This window comes from Mesoplodon bidens (genome assembly GCF_964165515.1).
Source record: "Mesoplodon bidens genome assembly, chromosome: 8".
In the NCBI taxonomy this organism is placed as follows: domain Eukaryota; kingdom Metazoa; phylum Chordata; class Mammalia; order Artiodactyla; family Ziphiidae; genus Mesoplodon; species Mesoplodon bidens.
Window position 1 is genome coordinate 89,923,739 of NC_138165.1, and position 24,356 is coordinate 89,948,094.

Here is a 24,356-nt window from a genome sequence, read left to right on the forward strand (position 1 = left end):
CAATAAAGAAAAAGATGGCAAATAGAAAATTATAGATTTATTACCACAAAGGGTTCTTTTCAGCATAAAAATGCAGATGACCTGTTATCATTAAATTGCTACTATAGAGATACAAGCACTTTCAGTTCAGTTAGGATTAAGCACATTGCTTTCCAATATATGCCAATTAAATATTATAGGCTTAATTTACAGAACCTATACCAAGCAAACTACATTTCATGAACTTCCAAATAACATACAATTTTGTTGTAACAATAAAGAAAGGAAAAAGAAAAGAAAAAGAAAAACCAAAGGCAGAGAAGCAATAAAATGATTAGTTCTTAAGAAGATGTTACAATGTAAACAATGAGAAGACTTGGCATTCTCCAAGCTATTAAATACACTGCCAGATTTTTTGTAGCTATAGGCATGATTACAAATGTCTGTAAAACCCAGACACATTTAATCAATTATTTCAAGAAAGGATTCAGATAAAAACTGGAAAAAAGAAACTTTCCTAAAGGTTGGGTATCTGATCCTAGGTACTGTTATAACAATTATATCATGGACAAAGGTGATAAGTATCATGATTGCTCTAAGAAATTTAAGGTCTGGCCTCACAATCTAGCATAAGCAGAAATGTGTACAGTTTCAAGGAAGAGGGATTTGATTCATGGGTTTTTAAATGATCTTTGGGATTTAGCTACTGGGTAAGAGTTCACTAAAAACAGCAGCAGTATTACTCCCATTTTCATGTGTGTCTACTAAATGGCTAGGTTATGATTTGAGAGATCTTGGATCATGGAAATTAGAAAACTTCATTAGACAAAGTAATAATAATAACTTTATTTTTTTATTGAAGTATAGTTGATTTACAATGTTGTGTTAATTTCTACTGTACAGCAAAGTGATTCAGATATATGTGTGTGTATATATATATATATATATATATATATATATATATGTATATCGACACACATATACACATTCTTTCCAAAATTCTTTTCCATTATGGCTTATCACAGGATATTGAATAATAATAACTTTAAAACTATAAACTTTCTCAACAATCTCTCTTACTTCACACTTCTTAACAACAAATAACCAAAATGTCTTGGGGTGAATTTATATATATATATATATATATATATATATATATATATATAAATTCTCTACAGATCTTTTAGAATCTTTATAAAATCTATCTCTGTACTGTAGAGCAACATTGGCCTAAAAAGATGCATTTTATGAAGTCATGTGAGGCCTCTAAGCACTTGAAGCTTTTAGTCTAACACAGTATTTTGCTTGAATGAGAGTTGAGAAGAGAGTTCAAGAGCCTAAGCTAGTGTTAACTTTAGACCATTTATTTTAAAACTGCCTTGTGGTTAAAAAGACTAGCTGGGTGATATATCCTTAGTATGCACAGTGCTGAAGTGACCAAACCTGTGGGGTTAATCTGACTAATAACTTATAGAAATAACTGAGTTACATCTCTAAGGTGTCTAGCCAAATAAGCAGTTCATATTAACTCATAATGTAGTTAAAAATTAATAGGCAGCCTTCTTGATTGAGAGACATACGTATAAGGCAACATGCTAGCTAACTTCTGTGGAAAAGAGAAACTAATATTTCTTGAAATGTTTTAGGCACTGTGATAGAAGCTTTACTGAAGTGTTTTATTAATCCTCACAACAACCCCAAGAGACAAGCACTAACTTTGCCTATTTGACAAAGGAGGAATTGGAGATTAACACATAGCACAGCCCAAGTTATAAACCCAAGTCTGATCAGCACTGAAGTCAGGCTCTGAAGGCTACCCTCAGGCTGTAGAGATTATAGTCATTTTCCCTGCACTCAAGGAGATTCCAGTCTCACAGGGGCGATAAGATGTACACAAGCAATGGAGTAATGGTAAAACAAGATAGGAAGTGATAAAGGCTTCCTAGTTTTTAGAGAGGAAACTATTCCTGGATAAGAAGGATCATTTGGTTTTAAGGACTGACTGCACTGACACTATGCTCATAGTAACCCAGACCCAGGAAAAGTTACACTTCAGACATGAAAAGCAAAATGTGTAACTTTAAATGATCTCATTGGGATTTACAAAGATTTCTGCATCTTTTAATGACCTATGAGTAGCTTGTTTATTATGTACTCTGCTATAAAATCTTTTCAAAAGAATGTCCACTTTTCTTCTTGATTGTTCACAGAGGGAAAAAAATGGACATTACTGGGGACTGATATATAGTTCTGAGAATTCCAGATATGCAACAGAGAGATGGGTAATGATGTAGGACACACAGCTCTGTGAGTATGGAAATTCATGGAATTTCAGAACCATACTTGGAATTCACTCATCAACATATCTAGTAAATAAGTAAACAAGACCCCTCTCTGGGCCAGGTCAGGAGGGAGGCACGCTGTGCAGTCAAATCCTGCCACTAAACACGTCTTCTGAACTGCCATCTTCAAATGAAGTGCATTCCTACCGCATAATTACCATTTCAATTACATCCCTCACAAACAGAGCCAGGTTTATTTGTGATTCGCATTAATTAGGTAATTTTAGTTTCATTTCTTTAGTAATTGATTTGAACACAACAGAATTAACAATTGCCTCATATCTGCACACACATTTCTTTTCAAACAAGGATGATCTGACAGCACTCAGACAGATGAAGAGCAGAAATATCCACTCAGTGATGCAGATATCTTGAGTTTTACCAGCAATGCTTTGGACTACTTTTTTTTTTTTAATTGTTGTTGATTAAAAGCAGACTAAAAGCACATCCTTTCTAGAAGACTAGTTGATACAACATGTATGTGGGATCTTTTTCTTGGTTATTTGATTCAAGTTTTTTCTCATACTCTTTTTATCTAACAATAAAATAATAGCTACCATTCTGGTTAACTCACTCCATTCCAGTCACCATTCTGGTGCCTTTACATGTATTATTTCTAACACTTGCCACTCCTCTGACAAAGCAGATTATTAATATCCCTGTTTGACAAACTGAGATTCTAAGAGATGAAATATCTGTCTAGAGGTCTCACATTTGATATATATCAGGGCTCACTTTTTTTTACCACACAGGGAGGGGAAGAGGAAAATTCATTCAGTTCTGTATTTTTAAAAAATATATGTTTATTATTTTCTAGGAACAAATAAAAGGCTTAAGTAGTGCCAGGAAGAACAGATTCCTCTGAGACTGCTTAAATAAATATTAAGATCAAGTTTTAATGAGCACATTGTATGTTAGATGTGAAAGCATTTCGAATAGCCTAAAATATTTTACAAATAAAATATATGACTTTTAATAGACTTAAAAACTGTTTTTTCTTAAGCCAGTTAAACATATACCCTGATCTTGTTTTTATTATTTATGGGCTTAGCAAAACAATAATACATGTGTAAACTTCATCTCACGTCTGATAAATGTTTACTGCAGTATTATCACAAGGTTAATTTTAGAAGAGTATTCCAGTAGGTAACAGCCAACCTGGGAATTCTAAATCTCTGACAGGGTATGATCTGAAGTAAGTCTTTTGAAACACTCAGTGCTTGTGTCTTAGATACTTCAGGAGGAAAATGGAAAAACAAGAGATCAGAGAACAAAAACTGGATGCAAAACCCCATCTCATCTGCTCAATATCAAGTTCCTTCTTCATTGCCGCCTCCCATGAGGGAAAAAAAAGAAAGAAAGAAAGAAAGAAAGCAGAGAAAGTTCTTACTGTTTCTGGCAGGATTATGGTCTCCCTAACTCCCCAACGGCCTTTCCCACTGAAATGAAGTAAAAAGGCAATTGAGGGACAAGACCAAAGTTGACTGCATCCGTTATAATTTAGGAACACAACCAATTAGGATACCTCTCAGACACAGCACATATTTCAGTCACTTTTGCAAAACATAAAAGCAATAGATGAGTCCAAGATGCCCATCAGTAACACCACTGGGTTATGACAGCAAACAATCTATTTTAGGTACTGCCGACTTACTTCTACTGCTTCAATCTTCCAATCTTTCTAGGCTGAAACCCTTAGGACTCCAGTTCTTCTAACCAGTCAACCCCCATCTTTCACTCCCTAGCTTTCAGATATCTGAAAAAGTACACTTCTTTCTATTGACTATCAATATTTATCATTTATCTTCTACCAGAAACCACTTTAATCTTATGGCCACATTCTTCATCACTCAAGCAGGAGGTAACGTCTTTAATTAACTTATACATTCAGATATTTATTTATGCTTTCTGAAAGAAGAAAAAAGGAAGGGAAAGATCCTATTTTTCATTTGCCTATTCCTCTCTCCAGTAGATCTGCTAACTCAAGTGGGTTCTGTGGCTTATCCCTCACTTCTGGATTCGCCATTCATGTTCTCTCTTCTTGAGCTAGCTCTCTTCTCTGTTCTCTATACTCCATACCTCTACTCTTTCCTTTCAACGAGCAACATTCAATGGAATTTTAAATTGATGAACATGAAAAAGACACTAAGCGTCTTTTAAAAAAGTAAACTTGGGCTTCCCTGGTGGCGCAGTGGTTGAGAGTCCGCCTGCTGATGCAGGGGACATGTGTTCGTGCCCCGGTCCGGGAAGATCCCACATGTTGCAGAGCGGCTAGGCCCGTGAGCCATGGCCGCTGGGCCTGCACGTCCGGAGCCTGTGCTCCGCAACGGGAGAGGCCACAACAGTGAGAGGCCCGCGTACCGCAAAAAAAAAAAAGAAAAAAAAAAGTAAACTTTATTATCATATACAAGGTAGAACGGGAAACCTAAGGATAAGTTTTAACTTATTCTACTCAGATTTCTTTTGGCATCGTAATGCTAGATGTCTCCTTACCATTGCCAGAAGTACACTTATATGAACATTATTTACTTTACACATCTCATGCTATGAATCAATAACACTCAAAAAACTTTCCAGAGTATGTAACTTTATTTGGAAATTCCACTGTATTACAGCCATTAAGAAAACACCTTATATTCAGAATAAATTTAAAATAATATTCAATGAGTCTGTTGACAGCATTTGTATATGAGAATACCCCTGGCTTCAGTATTTATCATCAACAGCAGTAGTCTAATTTCATGAGTCCATTATATCACTGAAATTTCAAGGTTAGACCTTTCTTATCAGAGATATCATTGTCTCTCTTACAAAACAGCTCCATGCTTTGAGAAGATGGTTGATTGAATTCATTTTTTTAAAATTATACAAGTAAAAGATCTTTTATAAAAGATCCAAATAATTCAGAACTATTTAGAATAAATGATAAAACACCCTATTTACCTTCACAAAAGCCAAAGTGAACACTACCAATAGTCTGGTCTTTCCTTCCTTCTTTCCTTCCTTATTCTTTGCTTTCACTCACACACACACACACACACACACACACACACACACACACTTAAAACATAAATGGCACTCTCTTGCACATACAGTTGTATGAAAGCGATTGTTTAGTTAACTATAATTTCTCTGATTTGCTTAAAAAATAACAGATCTTTAAATCTGTTACCAGTTATTGTACTCAAACTGTAGGACCAACTAAAACTACTCAAATTCATCAAAAGATAGCCTTATTGTTAGCACAATATATATAAAAATAATTCATTTTAAATTATGTTTTCTTGGGGAGTAGGGGTGTTTCTTTTTGTTTCCAAAAAACTGAATCCAAAAACTGTAATTAGGTCATTAATTTGTCATAGTTCAGACAGATGGCAGTGTGTAATTCATATTTTGAGTAAAAAACAGCAGACTTACAGAAAAATATCTCATATTTCTTTCTCTAGTTCTCAATTATGTTCAAACAAAATCTAATACCACTTTCAAATATTTTGCAACATTCAGCAATATATCAGAATTTGTTTTATATTTCAAAATACTATATTAGAATCAGTATTTTTAAAGTACTTTCAATTTTAAAACAGTCTAAAAATGATTAAGTACTACTTACCTATTTTCAATACCTAAAAATTCTTAAACAGCCCAATTTCCAAGCTCTAAGTGATATATGAATAATCTAAGCAATCATTTCTAGTAAAAATAAATGAACCTACTTCAATCAGGAGTTAAATGTAAATCCTCAGCTCGAAAAGGATACAAATGCTACTTTTCCATCAAGAAGGTAACAAATGTAATGAAAATAATACAATCTACCTCAGACTATATGGATAATAAAGATACTGACATAAGTCTGATTAAAAGGCTTGAAAGATATGTCTTACAAAAGAAATATATTTCCATATGTAAATACTACTTGCTAAAATGTTTCTTTTGAACAACAAAAACAAAACAACAAGGCTCTTCATGAAAATGACATAACAGGAAATGTTTTATATAGTTGCAGAAGGAATAATTCCTCTTTAGACCTCAGCCAGAAATTCTTAGTTAATTCAACAGAAACAGAGCAATGCAGCTTCCTAGCACTTCAAAATATGGCCAAGCCCTGCATACTGATGTCTTAGTAAGTAGTAGGTAAAGTTGACACCGTCAGGTGTAAGGAGAGCTACAGCTTCCATGATAATAAGAGAGCAATGACAAAAATGTCAAAGGTGTAGACACCAGAATGTTAATTTATTAGAACGTGACTTTACACTGACTAATTATATGCTCCTCAAAATATCTGGAGAGCATAAGAAAAGTTAATTGAAGCATTCCATTTTGTACATGCAGTTTTAAATAAGTGATAGAAAAACTGATTTTAAAATTATATGTGGCGTGAAATCTGTAAACACTAAATGTGCCATATAAAGATATTAGTAATGAAGACGATGATGATGACTATAACATATTCACTGAAACGTTTACACTAACTTGAATTCCACTGACTATGTTAGTATGGAATCAGAAAACTAAAGAGATGTTTAGAATCTTGAAGATTATCTGTTTGGGGCTGATGTGAAGATTACAAAACCCTTTTGAGACTGAGACATGGTTGAAATAAATACATACCCTAACAAAGAAAATCACAAGTAAAATGGGATTTCAGAATTATTTCAACATCTAAGAAATCAACTTTCCAAATTTCCTCAAATAGATCCGAAACACATTATTTAAATACACATATGCAATATGTGAATCACAAGCAGTTCCTTAATTCAATAAATAATTACTGGACTCCTACAATGACCCAGTATGATACTGTATACTGGGAATGAAGAAATATTCTGTAACATCTTACGGAAAAACCCGAACTTTTTGGCCAACCCAATAGATAAGGCATAGCCATTTTCTTCAAAGATTCACATCTGGAAAATCTCTAATTAATTTCTTTATAATCAACATGTGGCCCCAAAATAAAGCTGTGTGCTTTGAAAAAAAATCTTAAATTCACACTCAGTAATTAAGATAGCCTTCCCTATTAACTAACCTAAAATACTATACTTTTCTATAAAATCTCATTTGCTGTGGCCGAACTACTTCAGAGATTTCATGAAACTAGTGTGATGTTTATTCCTCCTGACCTATTAATTAGAAGCTCTCCTAGATCCCCAGCTAACGTAAGGTGCCTTTCTCAGGTAGCAGTGCTATTTTCCATCTTCATCTAAAATAGATACTAAGACCTCTTAAACTGCTGGCCACATCACCCATCAACATTTCTGTGAATGGAAGTTTGAATTTATGGTAATAGTAGTTGGGGTATCCTTTATAGGTATTATAAGATAGCTTTCATAGAGTTAGGCTATAAAATCAACATTTAACAAATCTAAGCAGAAATGTAAAATTACATTAAAGAAAATGAATGGATCCTAGGCTGACAAGAACTGGTTATAACCTGATTACATGTATAAGTTAAAAACTGAATCTGCGGGATTTAGCCAAGGAAGCCAAGAAAAAAAAAAATGACTCTCAGAAGTATTTTGGCTGAGGCTATATCTAGGGAATCTAAATCCATGTCCATTCAGGGAAGAAGGAATTGGACAAAAGACTTCAACCATACTGATGCAAATGGCACTGCTATTTCTATTGTGATGCTGAACATATTAGGGTCTCTTAGTCTGGTGCCATTAAACATTTGAATTATGTAACTAACTCCCTTTGGATTCCTTGCTAACCAAATGACCTTTGCTGCTTTACCCATATAGGTCAGTACACACACAAAAAAAAGATCTGGTCAAGCCAACTGAGGTGATCCAGATCCTATATTAGTTGGTTCAGGTTTTGTTTGTTTGTTTTATTTTTAATGAAAGTACAGACATAAATTGGTATTGCAATTTTAAACATCAATTTTGTAAAACTGTTTAATGCGAGTCAACCTTGAGATACGGGACCACTCTATGCATGCTGCCAAACAAGTTTCGGAACTTAAAAGGCTGAGAACAAAATCCTACATTATAAAAAATTTCTTGGGGAAATGTTCTCCTGTGGGAACCTATTTTAGAAGCTGGCTGTATTTTGGTCTCTGTTTCATTGTGTGTCTTCAAATTTATACACTTTTGAAGAATTCTCAGAGGTAAAAGGTGAGAAGCAGTTCATTTCTCTACAATGGATATAAACTATGGTGAGCACAACACACTTATTTGCTTCTAAATGCAATGGGATTATTAATATCTCAAATAAAATATGAATTCTCTTGGACCTTGCAAGATAACATACACTCCAAAAAAATCCCTAACACATTTTTTGTGCCTCAGCATCAGCAGTGCATCACACAAAGAAAATGCTTAATAAATGTTTGCTGGATCAGTGATTAAAAGATAAAAAGATCTCCACAGCAAGTCCTGAATCTCCACATACAGGAAATCTCAGATGAAGTTATTTTCATCATTAACATTCATTTGAAATTTCATGGTGTCTTGGGTAATCAGGGTTTAATTTCTAAGATGGAGTTCTATAATATATGTTTTAAGGAAATAGATTAAGATGTTTTCTATACCACACTTTTCCCCTTATATTATTTTATCCCAAGGGGCACAATATTATAAACTTTAAAAAAGATTATGTACCAAATAATTTATATTATTATATATAATGATATATATCATGTTGTATATTTATCTCAAAGTTTTATATTTATCTCAAGGTTTTCAAAAAGGCTCTGCATAAAATCATTAAATTCTTTGGCTATTAATGTAGCAGAACTGGCTAGGACTTAGTTAACAAATGATTCCTCATATGTTTTAAGCTATGTATTTATAGATGAGAAATACGTTAGAGAATAAAGACAAATCATTACAGTAGAGGCCTTGGAGTGTATGGCATATAATTTTTTTTAATATGTAACCATCAAAGTTATGATATTAAATAGACCGCAAAATTTTAAGGAGAGGGCTAGCATGTTTTGTTTAAAAATCTGTGAGTCAATCACATCAACTAATCCAACTTCTGAGACTAGCATAAAAGGACTCCATTAAGCAAAAAAGAGTTCATTAAAACCTGTGATCGTACATTTCCATATAGAATTTTGATTCAATGGGGGCAGTTGGGGAAATATGGTCACTGACCAAATGCTGAGAATTACTTAGGGAAGAATTTTTTAAAGAAATACTAAGCTATTGTTAAAGTAAAACAGGAGGGAAAGTAACAAAACCACAAACTACATATTAGATTTCACTAATTAGGAAAATTCACACTTAGTCTAAACTATCCTCCTGCCTGATTGCTATCCTCTCCCAAATTCCACAGGTGCTTCAGACTTTCTGTATACAGAATTAAACTAAACTAAATCTTTTCCTGGAAACCTGCTCCAGTATTTCCTATCTTCCCTGATGGAACCTATTGCCATCTATCCAATAATCTAGATATCATCATGAATTTTCTTCTATCCTTAAACCCTACTATCCAAGTCCTGTCCACTTTAAGCTATTATTTCCCAAATCCTTCTCTTCCTTATTATCTTCACTACCACTAGCTCTCATGACTTTTCACTCTGTCATTGCAACAGCCTGTTAAAGAACCCCCTGCCCCTAGAGTGTTCCCCAGCCACAATCATTTTACTCCTGTTGTAGCTGGTATGATCCATGTCAATAAAAAGACTGAAGTAATCTTCTTTGTTAAAACCCTGTGCTCCCTTGAAAATGAAATCCAAGTTTCCTCTTATAAAAGATATTCCATTATCTTGCCCTGGTTAATTCTCCAGAGTCATCTCTGGCTTCAAATTCTAAGACTCCAACTTTGCACTCCAGAAATACCAATCTGTTTGTATTTCCCAGAACATATCATATTATTTCTCAGCTCCTACTGTGGGTTTGTTTGGTGAACAAGCCTTCTGCTTCTCTCCTAAATCCTATTCATTTAATAAGTCTCAGCTTAAGCAGCATCTCCCTCCAGGAAGTCTTCTCAAACTAGTACCACCCCTCACTCCCCATAATAATAAGAACACTGAGGTTATCATAGCATAATGTCCTGTTCAGATGTCTCTTTTGAACCAGAGCATGAGCTACAGGAGGACAAAAATAGTGTACTCTTCACCTTTGGATTCACCTTAGTGTGCCTGACACATAAAAGACAGCCTACAAATATTTGTTGCATTCATCAACTAGAACAATATAGCAACATGTCAAATGCTTGTAAGTGATAATTTTAAGTTTACTTCAAATTTAAAACACCTAAACTATTACCCCCAAAATGCACAATTAGCAACAATCAGGCCTACAACTAGATTAGGTATCATCAAATGAGAATTGATGGTACGACCAGAAGCAACAAATATGGTGAAATTTTAGATACAGATTTTCAAAGAAAGAATTTGATTCTAGATATGCCTAGGTTACTCTACTAAGAGGACTTTTTCCATTCTTAAAGACTGTTGTCTTTAGAGCACCAATGATAAGCAATGATTTTCTTTACATGTAACCAAAAATATAAAACTTAGCTCAGGAACACTGAAACCCAATAAAAAGAATCTCTGGCACATAGACAAACTCTACTTCTTTCTTAACCAAAATCTTCACAGATGCTTTAAATAATAGAGGGGTTTTTCTTTCATTTTTACCCTAAATTATTAGAAATGCCTATCTCCATTCCATGGACCTATGTAGTAAAATGGAAAGAGCAAAAGATCTGAATTTCAAACAGATATTATTTAAAAAAAAATAAAAAAACTTTCTTATGAATCATGGTTTGGTGCAAAAGAAACTTGCCTACTCTGAGTGACAGCAGCAGTCATTATTTATTGGATCTTAGCATGTGTCAGGAACTGTGCTAAGTATTTTGCATAATATTGCCTCATTTAAACCTCACAACAGGGACTTCCCTGGTGGTCCAGTGGTTAAGACTCTGCACTTCCACTGCAGGGGGCATGGGTTCCATCCCTGGCCTGGGAACTAACATCCCATGTGTCACGCAGCACAGTGAAAAAGAAGAAAAATAAAGATAAAAAAATAAACCTCACAACAGCCCACTGACTTAGGTATTGCTTATCCCAATTCTACAGATAAGAAAACTGGAGCTCAGAGATGTGAAGTAACATGACTAAGATCATACAGCAAGCTACTGGCAAAGCAAGAATTCTAACACAGGCCTGCATAACTCCAAAGCCCATATTTTTAACCACCTGCAATCTACTGCTTCTGAGCCTCAGTTTTCTGTATTATAAACAGAGTAACTTCACAGAGCTGTTGTGGAGACTAAGTGAAATAATATGGATCACTTAGTATAGTGCTGGGCATCCTATATATATTCAATAAATTATGCCCCCTTTCTTTCTCTCACTCCAGTTGTGATTACACATTTATAATACGGGAAAATAGTTCCTAAATACTCTTTACCTATTTCAGCAGAGATATCCTGATCCTGAGTCATGATTAAATCACAAAAGGAAAATACTAACTGGTCAATAAATATATATTATATAAACAGATATAAAGGAAAAAAGCAAAGAAAAACAACATAGTCTACCTCATTTTAGGACTGTGACCCTGCTATTGATCTTTCAGAACATCATAAAATCAAAATGTATCCATATTCAAAGTTAGGAGAGAAGAGGATGGGACCCAGGGATCTCAATTCCTTATGGCTCGAAGAAAGACTCCCAAAAGAACCTAACCAATCACATTACATTGTTTTTAATGTATTTCCAGTGGGGAAGACAAATTTGGACAAAGATAGAGGCAATATAAACAACACTTCTACAGTAAGCTGTTTTGTTTCTCCAAGACAGACATTTATTCTTACTTCAAAGCAGACTTAAAAGATAGGGGGTGGGGGGTGGGAGTGGAATGAGCAGCAAAGAAAAAAATACAGAAATTTTGCTGTTAATTCCCTGCTCATACGTACTTCCTTTAGTTCCTATTTTTTTTTCCTTTTGGTCATGACACATGGCCATGACACTTACCTCTGATAGGTGTAAAGAAATCAAGTCAAACTTATTTTTTTAATTTCCTGACAAGTAAAAACTAAATGTAAGGTATGTTGGGTATATATACAAAACTAAGTACTACAACTGAAAACAGAGCAAGCTTTTACATCAAGTCCATCTGGTGTTATATTAGGGTGTGTCCTATGGAAATCCAGCCAAGGGTGACTGCCAAACTAAGCTACAGAAGACAACTCAGAAAGCTGGTGAGTCCCAAAACATAAGCTGTATTTTTTAAAGTGCATTAGAGCATCTGCTTAACAAGATTATCTGTTATCATTCCACCCTTATAATAACCCTATTCTTCTGTAATACTGTTTTTGTCACTAAAACATGGGTCAGTACTGGACATGGTGGGCACCCTGAGATAATCACATTTTCAAGAGTTATCAATAAAGTGATCTAACTAACCCACAAGGTAATAATCAGTTTTACATCCCAATCCTGACAAGTTTATCCTTCTGCTAAGGGACCTAAGAGGCCAACTGGTTTCTTCAAGCCTCCATTTCCTCACAAGAAAAATAGAAATCATACTATACTTATGCTTCACTAGGTTCTAAAAATGGAAACTAGCTAAGAAAAAAAATGAATGTGAAGCACTCTAAAAAGAATAAACTAGATTCCCTGACCTGATTATTGGTCAGAGTCTTGTAAAACTAGAATTACTACTTCTTCCAATTCCATACATGCCACCTGGCCATCAAACTGACTGATAAATGGTATTGACTGCAAAGTTGATCCATGTAAAGGTTTTAAAGTAATAGAAACAAAATTTATGTCACAATGTATTTTCATACCATTAGCTCTCTCCAAAGAAAATTTACTTATTAGCATTATAAAAGTAAATGATAATGAGAAAAATAAGATTAATGACAATTTTTTGAACCTTAAAAATCTTTCAAAATACTCAGCAGCAGGTATAGCACCGTTTGAAACCAATACTGAAGCAACTATACAAGAAATGGAAATGAGCTAACCCAGAAACATAAGGAATCACAAAGTAAGTCTCATCTGATGGGCCGAAATACAATATGGATTATTTTTGTATTGTTCTGTCTGAGTTGTCTGTCTCAGATTCTTAACACCCAGATTCTATTTTTAAAATCACTTAACACTGTGTATTTCCAGTAGCCATCAAGGCATATACTGTCATCCCTGACACCAAAGATTGTCAGCAGACTCAATATGTACACTAATGATCTTGGGCAACAATGCCCATCTTCTTATCAAAGAGATCCTTATTCTAGAAGAAAAAGTCTAAGTTTCTCTAAGGAAATCCACTCAAAAATATAGGATGTAGTCATTACAAAATGTTAAGTTCACTAATACCTCTTACTTCTTTTTATCTTACATGCTGAATTTTAAAACCAAAGACTGTCAGGCACTGTAACATTTTTAGTTCTCTCCCAAGTCACCGATGCTCTCTTCTAGCACTGTCAAATAATGATAGCTGCTGTCATTATTTTTTATACAATAGCTGGCAGCAAGTTATACAGATACCCTTCATCTTAGAATAGTCATCAAATAACTTAAACAAATGACTATGACCTTAGAATAAAACTGACCACTTTCCTAAAGCCAAAATAAGTGGGCTATCACACGGTAGTGTTACTTTACTGCTAGAACGTCAGTTATTTCATAAAATCAAAGGTTTTATTCCTTTTATTTTTTTTCTAAACTGTTTTAAAATAACTTTTTACCTCTTACACATATATTCTTGTCCTCCTTGCTGCTATGGAACCTATCTTATTCTATCATAGAGGTTTTCACATTTACTTTCAGCTCTAATACTTTCAACCAAAACTGCAATTCTGTTTTTGGAAGTCACAGCCCTTTAGGAATAGTAGTTGAAGATATTAAAAAATGCAGAAAATAAATAAGTTCTTCTCATATAATAAAGTCAGCAATGCATATAAAGGGATTTAGGAAAACCAGTAATCTCAGACACAAGTGATCTGAGAAGTCACACACGCACAAAAAATTATTACAAGTCACAGAAAAACATCTGAGTGACCGATTGTAGGTCTCTTATTCTAATTAACAGACAAGAGTCCCTCTCTAGCACTATTTGCTTTGGCAATCTAAAATGCTGATATTCTCCTAGATCTAACAGAGAGGAAAAAATGGGTATCTTCTCCATCTAACACCTAAGTGGGTAACCTAGATACTGTAAATAGAGGCTACGTAAAGGATGCAACAGACAGCTCTGAAGTGCGAGCCAAAATATTTAACCTGCAACTCTTTGGAAAAGAACATGAAAACACACGCAGCTTAGCTAAAAACTATACTAACATGGAATTGCCACAGGCTAGTAAGTTAAAAAAAAAAGAAACAAGAACAAAACCTCTTTACCAAACATAATTTTACTGCTGTTGGGTGAGAAAAACTCAAATATCAAAAGCACAGTTCTTATTTGTCCAAACTGATCATGCCCATACTCTGCAATGTTTATTTAAAATAAATGAGTGAACTGCCTTTTAGAAAGGACTACTTGCAAAACCAAAATCAAATTCACAAATAAAGGAGCTAATTAACCAATTAACAAGTATTTTCCAGCTGATATTCTAGCAGTGGCTGGGGGATGACAGTCAAAGTCTGATTACCCAATACTACGTACCCCTTATATTCAGTGTTTCTAAAGACAATAGCTAAATATTAAGCTAACAGAAATTGCATATCAATCTATCTTTACTCTTTAGGAAATTAAATGAAAATTATCTGAAAAATAAAAAATCTATCCTGCCAAGGACCTAGTAACGTTAAATGTTAAAATGTAAAAATTGTACTCCCTACATTGCAATAGTAGTATAACTTTTATCAAATCAATAGCCAACTAGCAGAAAAAATAAATTAATGCTACAAGATCCATTACAAGAGATTAGCACTATAATTTAATATACATTCCATCACTATTAATTTTCTTCCTACATGATAAAGGAATTTCAATGACTGCTTCTAGAATGAAATCTTCCTAGGAAGTGCTTCCCAATAATAAAAATAAAGAAAACTTTTAAATAAGTAAAGTAAGTTCACATAGTTCAGTCAAAATTTCAAGTCAGTAACTAGAACCACTTAAAGTTAATGAATTGCAAAATGTATTCAATAGTATTCTATATACTCTTGCTTATAATTCAGAAGTCTTAACTACTTATAAAGCTAGTAGCTTCACAATAACATCAAGTTTTGAAACTGTAAGAGGGAAGTGGAAAGAAAATTTGTTCTCTCAGGATAATCAGAATTAACATGTTAAGAATATGCTCATAATTCACTTGATGATTCAGTTTTCTTTACTTATAAAATCTTCATTTAAAAAGGAAAGAAAATGCTTTTCCTTCACATGTCAAATAGAAAGCTTTTAAATTAAATTATATTTACATGTAAATCAGATGGCCTTTCTGTATAAGAATATAACACATATCAAAAGTATAAACACATGATTTCAAATTAAGTTTAAGTAGGAGTAACAGAGCATTTGCACTTGATAACTTATGAAACATTATAATTAAGAGAAAATAAAATATTTTGTCTTCTGTCACCGACAGCATGTAAGTTGCTTTTCTATTACACAAAAACAATGTTTACTATATCAATGAATGACCCTTTATCAAAAAGAGTAGCCAAAACTGTCTATTCCTGCAAGTTCAAAACATTCTTCCAAATTTTCTCAGTTCTTCTCTGGACAGTCTAAAACAAAATGCTTTCACTTTGTCAGAGAAATGGATGTAAATGAGTTCCACAAATTTTCAATTACATTTCACTTCCAATGCTTTGGACACGAAACTTTCACATGTTTAAAAAGAAAAAAAGCAACTAACTGCAATTCTACCACTGATGGATTAGCTTTGTGCCAAGGTAATAGAAAATAATTTCTTTTTCTTTTTTTTACTTTGAAGAGTCCTTTGGAAATAACGTTTCCATACTTTTTTACCCAGAAACAAAAACAAATCTAGTCATAAACCTGGCAAGACAAAAGAATAACCAGAAAAGCCTAACATTTCTTACCTGATACAGGTAAGCACCAGCTCCCAAATGCCACCTTGGGATAGTTCAGACTAGTAAGCAGGCTCATGTTTTACGATACCAAAATGAACAGGAATAAATCAGTGTTGTTCTTTCTTTAACAAAATCTATAGCAGCAGCTACAACACAATGTGAGAGGACCCTACAGACCTAACAAATTCAAGTCTATCGCTAGAGAAATAGGAAAAAAAAATCATAAAATGAAGACTTACTGCTTGTCATGTGACTTGGTGAGGCATGCTGTCCATTGGGTGTGCTTGAGGTGAGGTCAATTGCCATACTGGAGTGCTCCCTTTCAGGTGAAAGCTCATTGTCACCTGTTTTCACAAAATAAAATCGTTTGGTCTCTGTTCATTGTCATCTAAAATCTAATTACCAACTTTGTAATCATATATGCAGGGGTATGCATATATGATTTTAATGAAATAAATTTTTCCCTTAAAAAGAAACCATAAGGAAATGTTATTTAGAAATACATAATAAATGAATGAAATGACGAAAAGCAACAACCAGCCCACGATTAAAAAATTACAAACTTTCATTATCACATTCATCTAAACTGTAAAATAATGGAGACTGGAGTAGTTGATTTCTAAAGTATCTTCTAGTTGAAAAAACTGTTTTCTTTTAACATCTAATTTAATCCTTAAGCACACAGTATTTTTAATGAGCATTTCCAAAATGCTGGCTATCAGAGTTAGATGTTTGAAAGGACAGTTTGCTAAAAAAAAATGTCAACTTGAGTGAGCTAATTCTCTTTCACATTATGTGTCTGAAAAATTAGGTTACAGAGTACTAAGTATTTAGTACATGCCATATTAGTAGACATATATGTAACCCGACCTATTCTAGACTTAAAGTAAATGAAAAAAAAAAAGTAGTAAAGTGTTGATCTGCTAAGCTACTACTGATTTAAATAATATCCTTAATATAGCAGGTATATATCTAGAGTTCCTTCTTATTTCACTTCAGTGTTATTTTCTCAAACTCATTTACAAGGTGAAATTGTGAACAGATAGGAGGTAAGAGTTTACAGTTCTTGATAAAAACTTCCAATTCAGAAATTACAATACAGGTAACAAACATAATTTTATTACCAATAACAGATTAATGAAAATGAATACTTACATGTTATATAGCCATCAATAGCCTCTGTTTCCATAGTCAAAGTGCAATGCTGCAATACAAAAGATTATACCCTTAACACAATGATTCCTTTCAGTATCTGCCATTAAATGCTTAACTTATTTGAAGATCCAAGCAGTTAGCCCATGTTGCTGCTGCTGCAACCTGTGCCCAAGAAACATACTACAGTGTACTGTATGTGCTCATTTGCAAGTCACTGAACTCTTTCTGCAAATGATCTGATTCCTGCTGGAGATAGGATAGGAAAGATAAGTGTGCTATGAGATGGGCTGCAGCAAGAAATGAATGACTCTTTTAATCAGAATTTACTCGGTTTAGAGAAAAAAATAGGAAGGGGGTACACCTCCAAAGTGCCAGCTTTAACTGGGATTGAAGTATTTTACCATTCACTACTTCCTACAATCAAGCTGCAGTTTGAGGACTTCCCGAGTATACAGATAGCTCTATTCACAATTGTTGCAAGTTGGTTCATCATGTTCTAATAGGGAGGGGGGGAGGACAAACAAACAGAAGAAATACAAAACAAAACAAGAAAACTTCGTGCCCAAGTATGTCTCGAAGGTTTCTGCAGCAGTTACCCAACTGCCAGGCTTGTATTGACATTTTAGCCAACCCCAAGTTCTGTGTAAGCACCTGTTCAATGTAACCTTAATTTCCTGCCAGACCATGGTTGGATACCACGCCGAGCCTACTTAATACACTCCAATTTTGAAAAATTCATACACTTTTTGAAGAGGGGAAGGGGATCACTTTTTCAAAGTTTGGGGAATTATTTTCGTGCACCAATGACACAAAACAAGAACTTAATTCTCAGAAACAAAAGTAAATTGTATGAGATGACACCCCCTAGCTTTGATTTCACATAACGAAAAGATCGATAAGCTAACTGTATTCTTTGAAGAAAAAAGTTTAAAGAATTGACATGTCCTGAGAAGATTTTTACTTATTTTTTTTTTCCTTTGGCCCTGGTCCTTTTTGCCTTTAGTTTCAAAACTCTCACTGCACCAGCAGCTAAATTATTCACAATGAGCCATTTCTGTATTGATCGCCAAGTATATTTAGCCCTGGCTCCTGGAATTTCTCCATTACTTACTGGAAAACAGGCAGCTTCACTTCTTGTCTCCAAAACCACTTCCCTTCTCCCTCCCCTCCCCTTCTTCACCACCACCCTCCCTACCGCCCCCCAAAAAAAACTTTTCTTTCTTCCTTTATGGAATAATCAGATCAAATTCCCAACTCAGTCACTACATAGCACTTAAATTTCAACCTGCTGTACTGTTATCAAATTCTTTCAAATTATGATTACATAAGGCTTTAAAGAAAGGCATCCGTAAAGTTTAAAGGGGTGCAATTTCTTCGGATATTTTACAAATGAGTTTATCCCTTTAAAAATGTACACATTTAACACACACATATTAAGAAAGAAACGTCAGGGAGAAGCGAAAGAAGTCTGCCCCATCAATGAAATGGTTATTAACCCTCAGAGAAGGAAAGAAAGAAAAGGAGAAAGAGAAACGAAATGTACATACAAAAGAAATTGTCCTTTGATTAAAAAAGATTCATCACCATTTCCAGCTCTGTCGGGAGATCTCAGCTTCTTCTAACCCCTCAAAGAGGAGGTGACAATGTCGGGCTGAAGGATAAACGGAGAGAGAAAGAAAGAAGTTTTTTGTGTTTCCCCCTTCTCTTTCCCTCCCTTGCCCCTTCCACGCCAAGCCCCCTGCAGAGTTCAAGGCAAGGAGGAAGGAAAAGCACTTTACAGGTGGGTCATTCCGAGCCCAAATCCAGCAAACAGATCGGCTGATAAACAAAACCAAGAAATGAGAGAGAAGGAACACCCCCCTTCTCCTTCTCCTCCTCCTTCTACCCCTCCCCCTCGTCCCTTTGGGATGGTCTAGTAGGAAAAGTCACTCAGGAATGGCACCACGTACTTTCAGGAAAGAGGAAAAAAAAAGAGAGAGAGAGAGGTCAGTCAGTGCTACAGCAATGCGATTAACAAGAAGAGAAAAAACTTGATCCACCGGTTCCTTAAGAATCGACCAAAAGCTAAGACAAGAAAACTGAAAGAAAAGGCGGGGTGGGGGGGTGGGGGGGTAGGGGGGTGTTGAGAGGGGAGGGACAGTCAGGGAGAACCCAGCAAAGAACCTAGGCCAACTTCACAGGACTGCTTTTCGCCCTTGGCAAAAAAATGATAATAATAATAAATTAAATCTTAATTCCATCTCTTTTGCCCATACCAGAACCTGTCAAAGTGATTTAACGGCTGCCTTTTTACATGTCACACCAGGTTGTTGTTGTTTAATTCCAACAGGATCTGGATATTACCTTCTATCTGGACAGCTGTAATTTATTCCAGGCTACCCAACCTTTCTTGGAATTCAAGTTAAAACAAAGCAAAACAAGTCCAAATCCATGACAGCTATAGAGATGAGAACTGATTAATCGATTAACATCCCAGAAACAGACTACAAGGAGGGGACGATAAATTAAGGCAGAAGACATCATCTTCAACCCGATTCCCTGAGCGTCCTTTACAGAAATCATTACCCTAATCATAACCACAATCCATCCCTCCCAGAGAAAAATATCTATAGTATTATTATTATTACTGGTTAATAGCAACAAGTCATTTGATCACATAACAGTGCAAAACGAGATACTATATAATTACACTTAACTTTGAAAACACTCCCCCCCTTTGCAAATCAGATACACATATTTATATATAACCTATGAATCAGAAGACAAAACAAGAGCTGTTCTTCACCACGCAAAAGGCAAGCGGAGATTTACCTCAGCAGTGCATGCAGTAAAATAATCCCATCACCCTTTTGTTTGTGTTTACTGTTAGTGTGTCCTCTCTCTTTCTTTCTTTCCTGTGCCTAACGTGTGTTTGTGCACTGCAGTTGGTGGTGGAAACTAAGGCAGTGGATCTGTAGCTAAGGGTAATCCTGTTTTTACTTCCTCCATCTTCAGCGAGGAGCAGGGTTAGCCCGGGACAGCTGGTCAAACCCCGAGAAACCGATCCGCCGGAGCCCGAGCACATCTCCCCCGCCGGCCGGGCTCGCGCAGACGCCCGCGGGCGGAGGGCGGGCTGGCGGCGGCGGCGGACGGCGGGCGGCGGGGCCCGGGGCGCGGGCGGGAGGACGTGCGTGCGCGCGCGCGCGTGTGCGGGCCCTGAGCTCCTGTGCGTGTGTGCGTGTGTGTGTGTGTGTGTGTATGTGTGTGCGCGCGGGCTGGCGAGGGCGCGTGTGCGCGTGTCTGCGCGCTGCGCCGCTCGGCGCGCTCGGCAATCGATTACAGGACAAGTGCTGCCCCGGCGGCTCCGCGACGCGCGCCCTCCCTCGCGCCCACCCGCGCCGCCCCTGACCCGGTGCCCCCAGACGGCGGACCCCGCCCCCAAAGGGGGGGGACCAGGTAACCCGCTTCCGAGAGTGCTCTGGCAGCCCCCATCCACTCCCCGCAAATCGTAGTAAATCTCACGTTTTCTGCCGGCTCGGAAGGAAGAATTGCAACGGCGAGGGGAGGTTCATTTCGGCCTTGAGAAGTTTTCTTTCAAACTGGGACTTGTGGTGAGGCCGGACGAAGGGAGCGGGACCGCGATCCAGGCGCGCGACGCGGAGCTTTGGGATCGGCGTCCTGGCCGGAGTCTGGGTGTGCGCGTGGACCCACCCACTCAGCTTCGCAATAAACTGTGCTTTGCGATTTCAGAAAACGGCCCCGATAGACCAGGACACGAATCAGCAGAGAGGGGTCCTAGGGAATGGATTGAGAAGGAAAGTCAGGTCTGAAATGAAGCTCAACTATTACTATTTTGAAAGTGCTTTACAGTGCAAGTTTAAAATTAGAGTGTCTACTTGTTTTATCTCCACCGGGCACGTGGCACATCCACCAAAGTCAAAGGAACGGGGGAGGGTCCAAAAAGTTATTAGGAGTAAAGTGTTGTCCATCAATATCATCAGTTAGTTATAGCACAACTTTTGTATTTGGGAAGAAATTATGTAGATCGTCATGAGAAAAACAAATGCACGTTCTTTCTACAAACAGTCGCATTTAGCATCTTTCTTGACCACATTTGCAAAAAGAGGGAATAGAGACTTCTATAATTAAAGGGAAAGGAAAATGAAAGGAGCTGAAAATACTGCACTGTGTAGTCTGGGTGGCTTAAGTTTGAAAACACATGAAATTATCAGGACTGCCAAACAGCATTTCTGAGAAACCATATCACAGATTGTGAAGAAAATCAATGCTGAAAGAGTAGGAGCAGGCACTGTACGCCTTTCAAGAATCCCAGAAATAGTTGCTGAGGTTTTTTTCTGCTGAGGAAAGAGAAATGATACGTTGACAATAAAATCATCACCTATATCTTAAGCATCACTCTGTATATCTGGGAAATTTTGGATAATATCTTTAGATTTGGGGACTGGGAAGGAATTTATTCACACTAATAGACACTAAATCATGAACATCATATGACTTGTATAATCCTGTATTTAAATTTTTTAATGAATTACTTTTTAAAGTTTTACTTTCTATGTTGGATTTATTAAACAACAGTTGTACCAATAGGTTTGTTTTTTAAATTATGGAAAATGATAGTTGGTGCCGTGCTGCAAACAAGATTAACCAACTTTCATTGGAGAGCAAATCATTTGGGCTCAGGCTAGGAACAACTTTATGAAGATTTTAAGAACACCTGTGAGTTATACGTTAGTAAAGCAGGTGTTGTTTTTAACCTGTCAATTATCCAAATAAAAGTAATTTTCCTAAAGTCATATTTGGGAAAGACCAAACATAGAACTCCACAGATCATTCTAATCATCCAAATAGATAGCAAAGATTTTAATCTTACATTACCATAGAAAATTGGAATGTTCATAATATATAATTTCCCAATATACAAAGGGTAACATAACTTCTCTAAATTGCCATAAATCCCCCCTAAAAACTAAGCTAAAGTGTTTAAGTATCTGCAAAGTTATGGAGGTTCTTAGAAAAGATGAATTAAAACATATTCAAAATTAAGATGAAGTATCTGGATAGTTTAAGCAATTTAATTCTTTAGTAGAAGTGGATCCATTGTGAAGTCTTAAGGAATCATCCTCAAGTTCCCTAAAGCTAGCACAGTTGATACAGTCTTTGCCCCTGGCTGATTAGAGCTTAATTTAGCTCCCTTGAAAGGCTATCCTTTTCATGAGTTACTTTCATTGGCTCCCTAATCACCAGAGGTACACTCTCTCCCTCTAGTGGCCAAGTGTTCAGACACTTGACATTTGGTGGCCCTGTCTCCCCCAAAATGGGGGACTTGGGCAGGTAGCAGTGGCGCCCAGATTTTAGAATGGCAAAGATCTCATGACCACTTGTGAGAATTAGACCATTTGGGGAAACTTTTCCCTCTTCTTAACATCCTATGTTCCTTTCTAATTTGCAGATCATGGTATATCCAATTTACCCCAAAGAAGTCAAGATTATGTTTACATACAAAGGCTAGGGGTTCTATTTCATCCTCTGTGGTCAAATAATCCTGGCTCTGAAACTCACAATTCCACTTTTGGGAAGGAACCTTTGTATAAACTGTAGAAATTCACTTTGCTAACAGTTTTTCTCAACAGTATTTTTATAGTGGTCAGAGCATATCTGTATTTCCAGCCTTTGCCATAACTGTCCACACTTTTATAGTTATACTACACATAAAAAAATATATCCCCAGCAAGTGCAGTAGCATATCCTTTGGCTACTATATGCAGTTGGAGAGTTAAATTTTCACTTTGGGGGCCGGGTGAGGAGGCAGGGAGAAAACGTACCCCACCCCCACCATTTGTCATATCACTGGTTCTTCCTCCCCCTTTCTGTCCCATCCTACAGAATCTGTTCCTTCCCAGCACCAACCCCTACCTTAGCACTTGCACATTTCCTTCATTATGCAGTGTGTAAATATGTTATTCACTTGTTGAGTTTTTAAAAGAAAATCTGTCTCTCTCACTAGAATGTCATCTTTTTTAAGGACAGAGATTATGTCTGTCCTGCTAACTGTTGTTTTCTCAGAACTAGCACAGTATTTGGCAGGAGTTCGTAGTCAGTAAATATTTTACTGAATGGAGGAATATGGAGCAAGTCCCATACTCACCTGGCTTCCATGTGTCAAAACTATTTTCCAGGGCCAAAAAGTATAGGACAACCAAGATACACTCTAATTCCGTAAAGAATTTGGTCAAATCTTGGCTCATAAGTCATGTTACAAATAACCTTAACAGGTCAACTCTGTCTTATGATCCACGTGAAGAACATGAATGCCTTGGTAGATAATATAAAGTTTTATAAGTATGAATCGTAAAAGTGGGTAAAATAATTTTGAGTAAAATACATTTATGTGACCCCTCTGTTTCATAAACAGATTATTTCATGTTAATACCTGATAGTTCATGAACCAGACTATCAAAGAATGCAACAGATTTAATTCTATAACTACTAAGTGCAATTAGCAAAAGAACATTTTTAAAAGGCAGTGTAGCTAAAAGATATGTTATAAGGTATTAGTCTTGTTTTCTTCAGATACTTTATCTGTTTTAGATTTAAAAGCCCTAGTACCCTTTAAAAGAATTTGAATAAAAGTTCCTTTTTTTAATTCAAGCAATTAATTTTATGTTTTTAAGTTTGGGTTTTGTTTTTAGCAGAGGGTAGGAAGGGACAGTTTGTAACATTGCAGTACTTTCCTAGTATCAAAGAAGAAATTTTTGGAAACTGATTATGTACTTATTTTTTTATTTAGATGGCTTTATTGTGTTAGATATAGAACATAATCAACCAGAGTAGGTGCCCTAAAATAACTTGAATCCCTGAAAAAGTTAAGTTTACCAAGCACACATAGGCACAGTGTTTTAAAACTGATTACTTGTTTTATTTTTGTCAGGTGGTGG

The 24,356-nt window shown here is 35.9% G+C and overlaps 1 protein-coding gene across 3 annotated transcripts in view; it reads right to left on the reverse strand.

Annotated features, from left to right (window-relative positions):
* The window catches only part of IKZF2 (IKAROS family zinc finger 2), a gene marked incomplete at both ends in the record, with an annotated part of 166,104 nt that extends 148,634 nt beyond the window's left edge, over nucleotides 1-17,470 (reverse strand). For 2 of the 3 annotated variants that reach the window (XM_081242267.1, XM_081242266.1), the window contains 2 exons: nucleotides 16,506-16,610; nucleotides 17,422-17,455. In XM_081242267.1, the coding sequence (XP_081098393.1) occupies nucleotides 16,506-16,610; nucleotides 17,422-17,455 (139 nt within the window). Of the gene's footprint in view, nucleotides 1-16,505; nucleotides 16,611-17,421 lie in introns of all 3 variants that reach the window. The other variant, XM_081242268.1, reaches the window with a different exon arrangement.
* Between the last annotated feature and the right edge of the window lie 6,886 nt (nucleotides 17,471-24,356).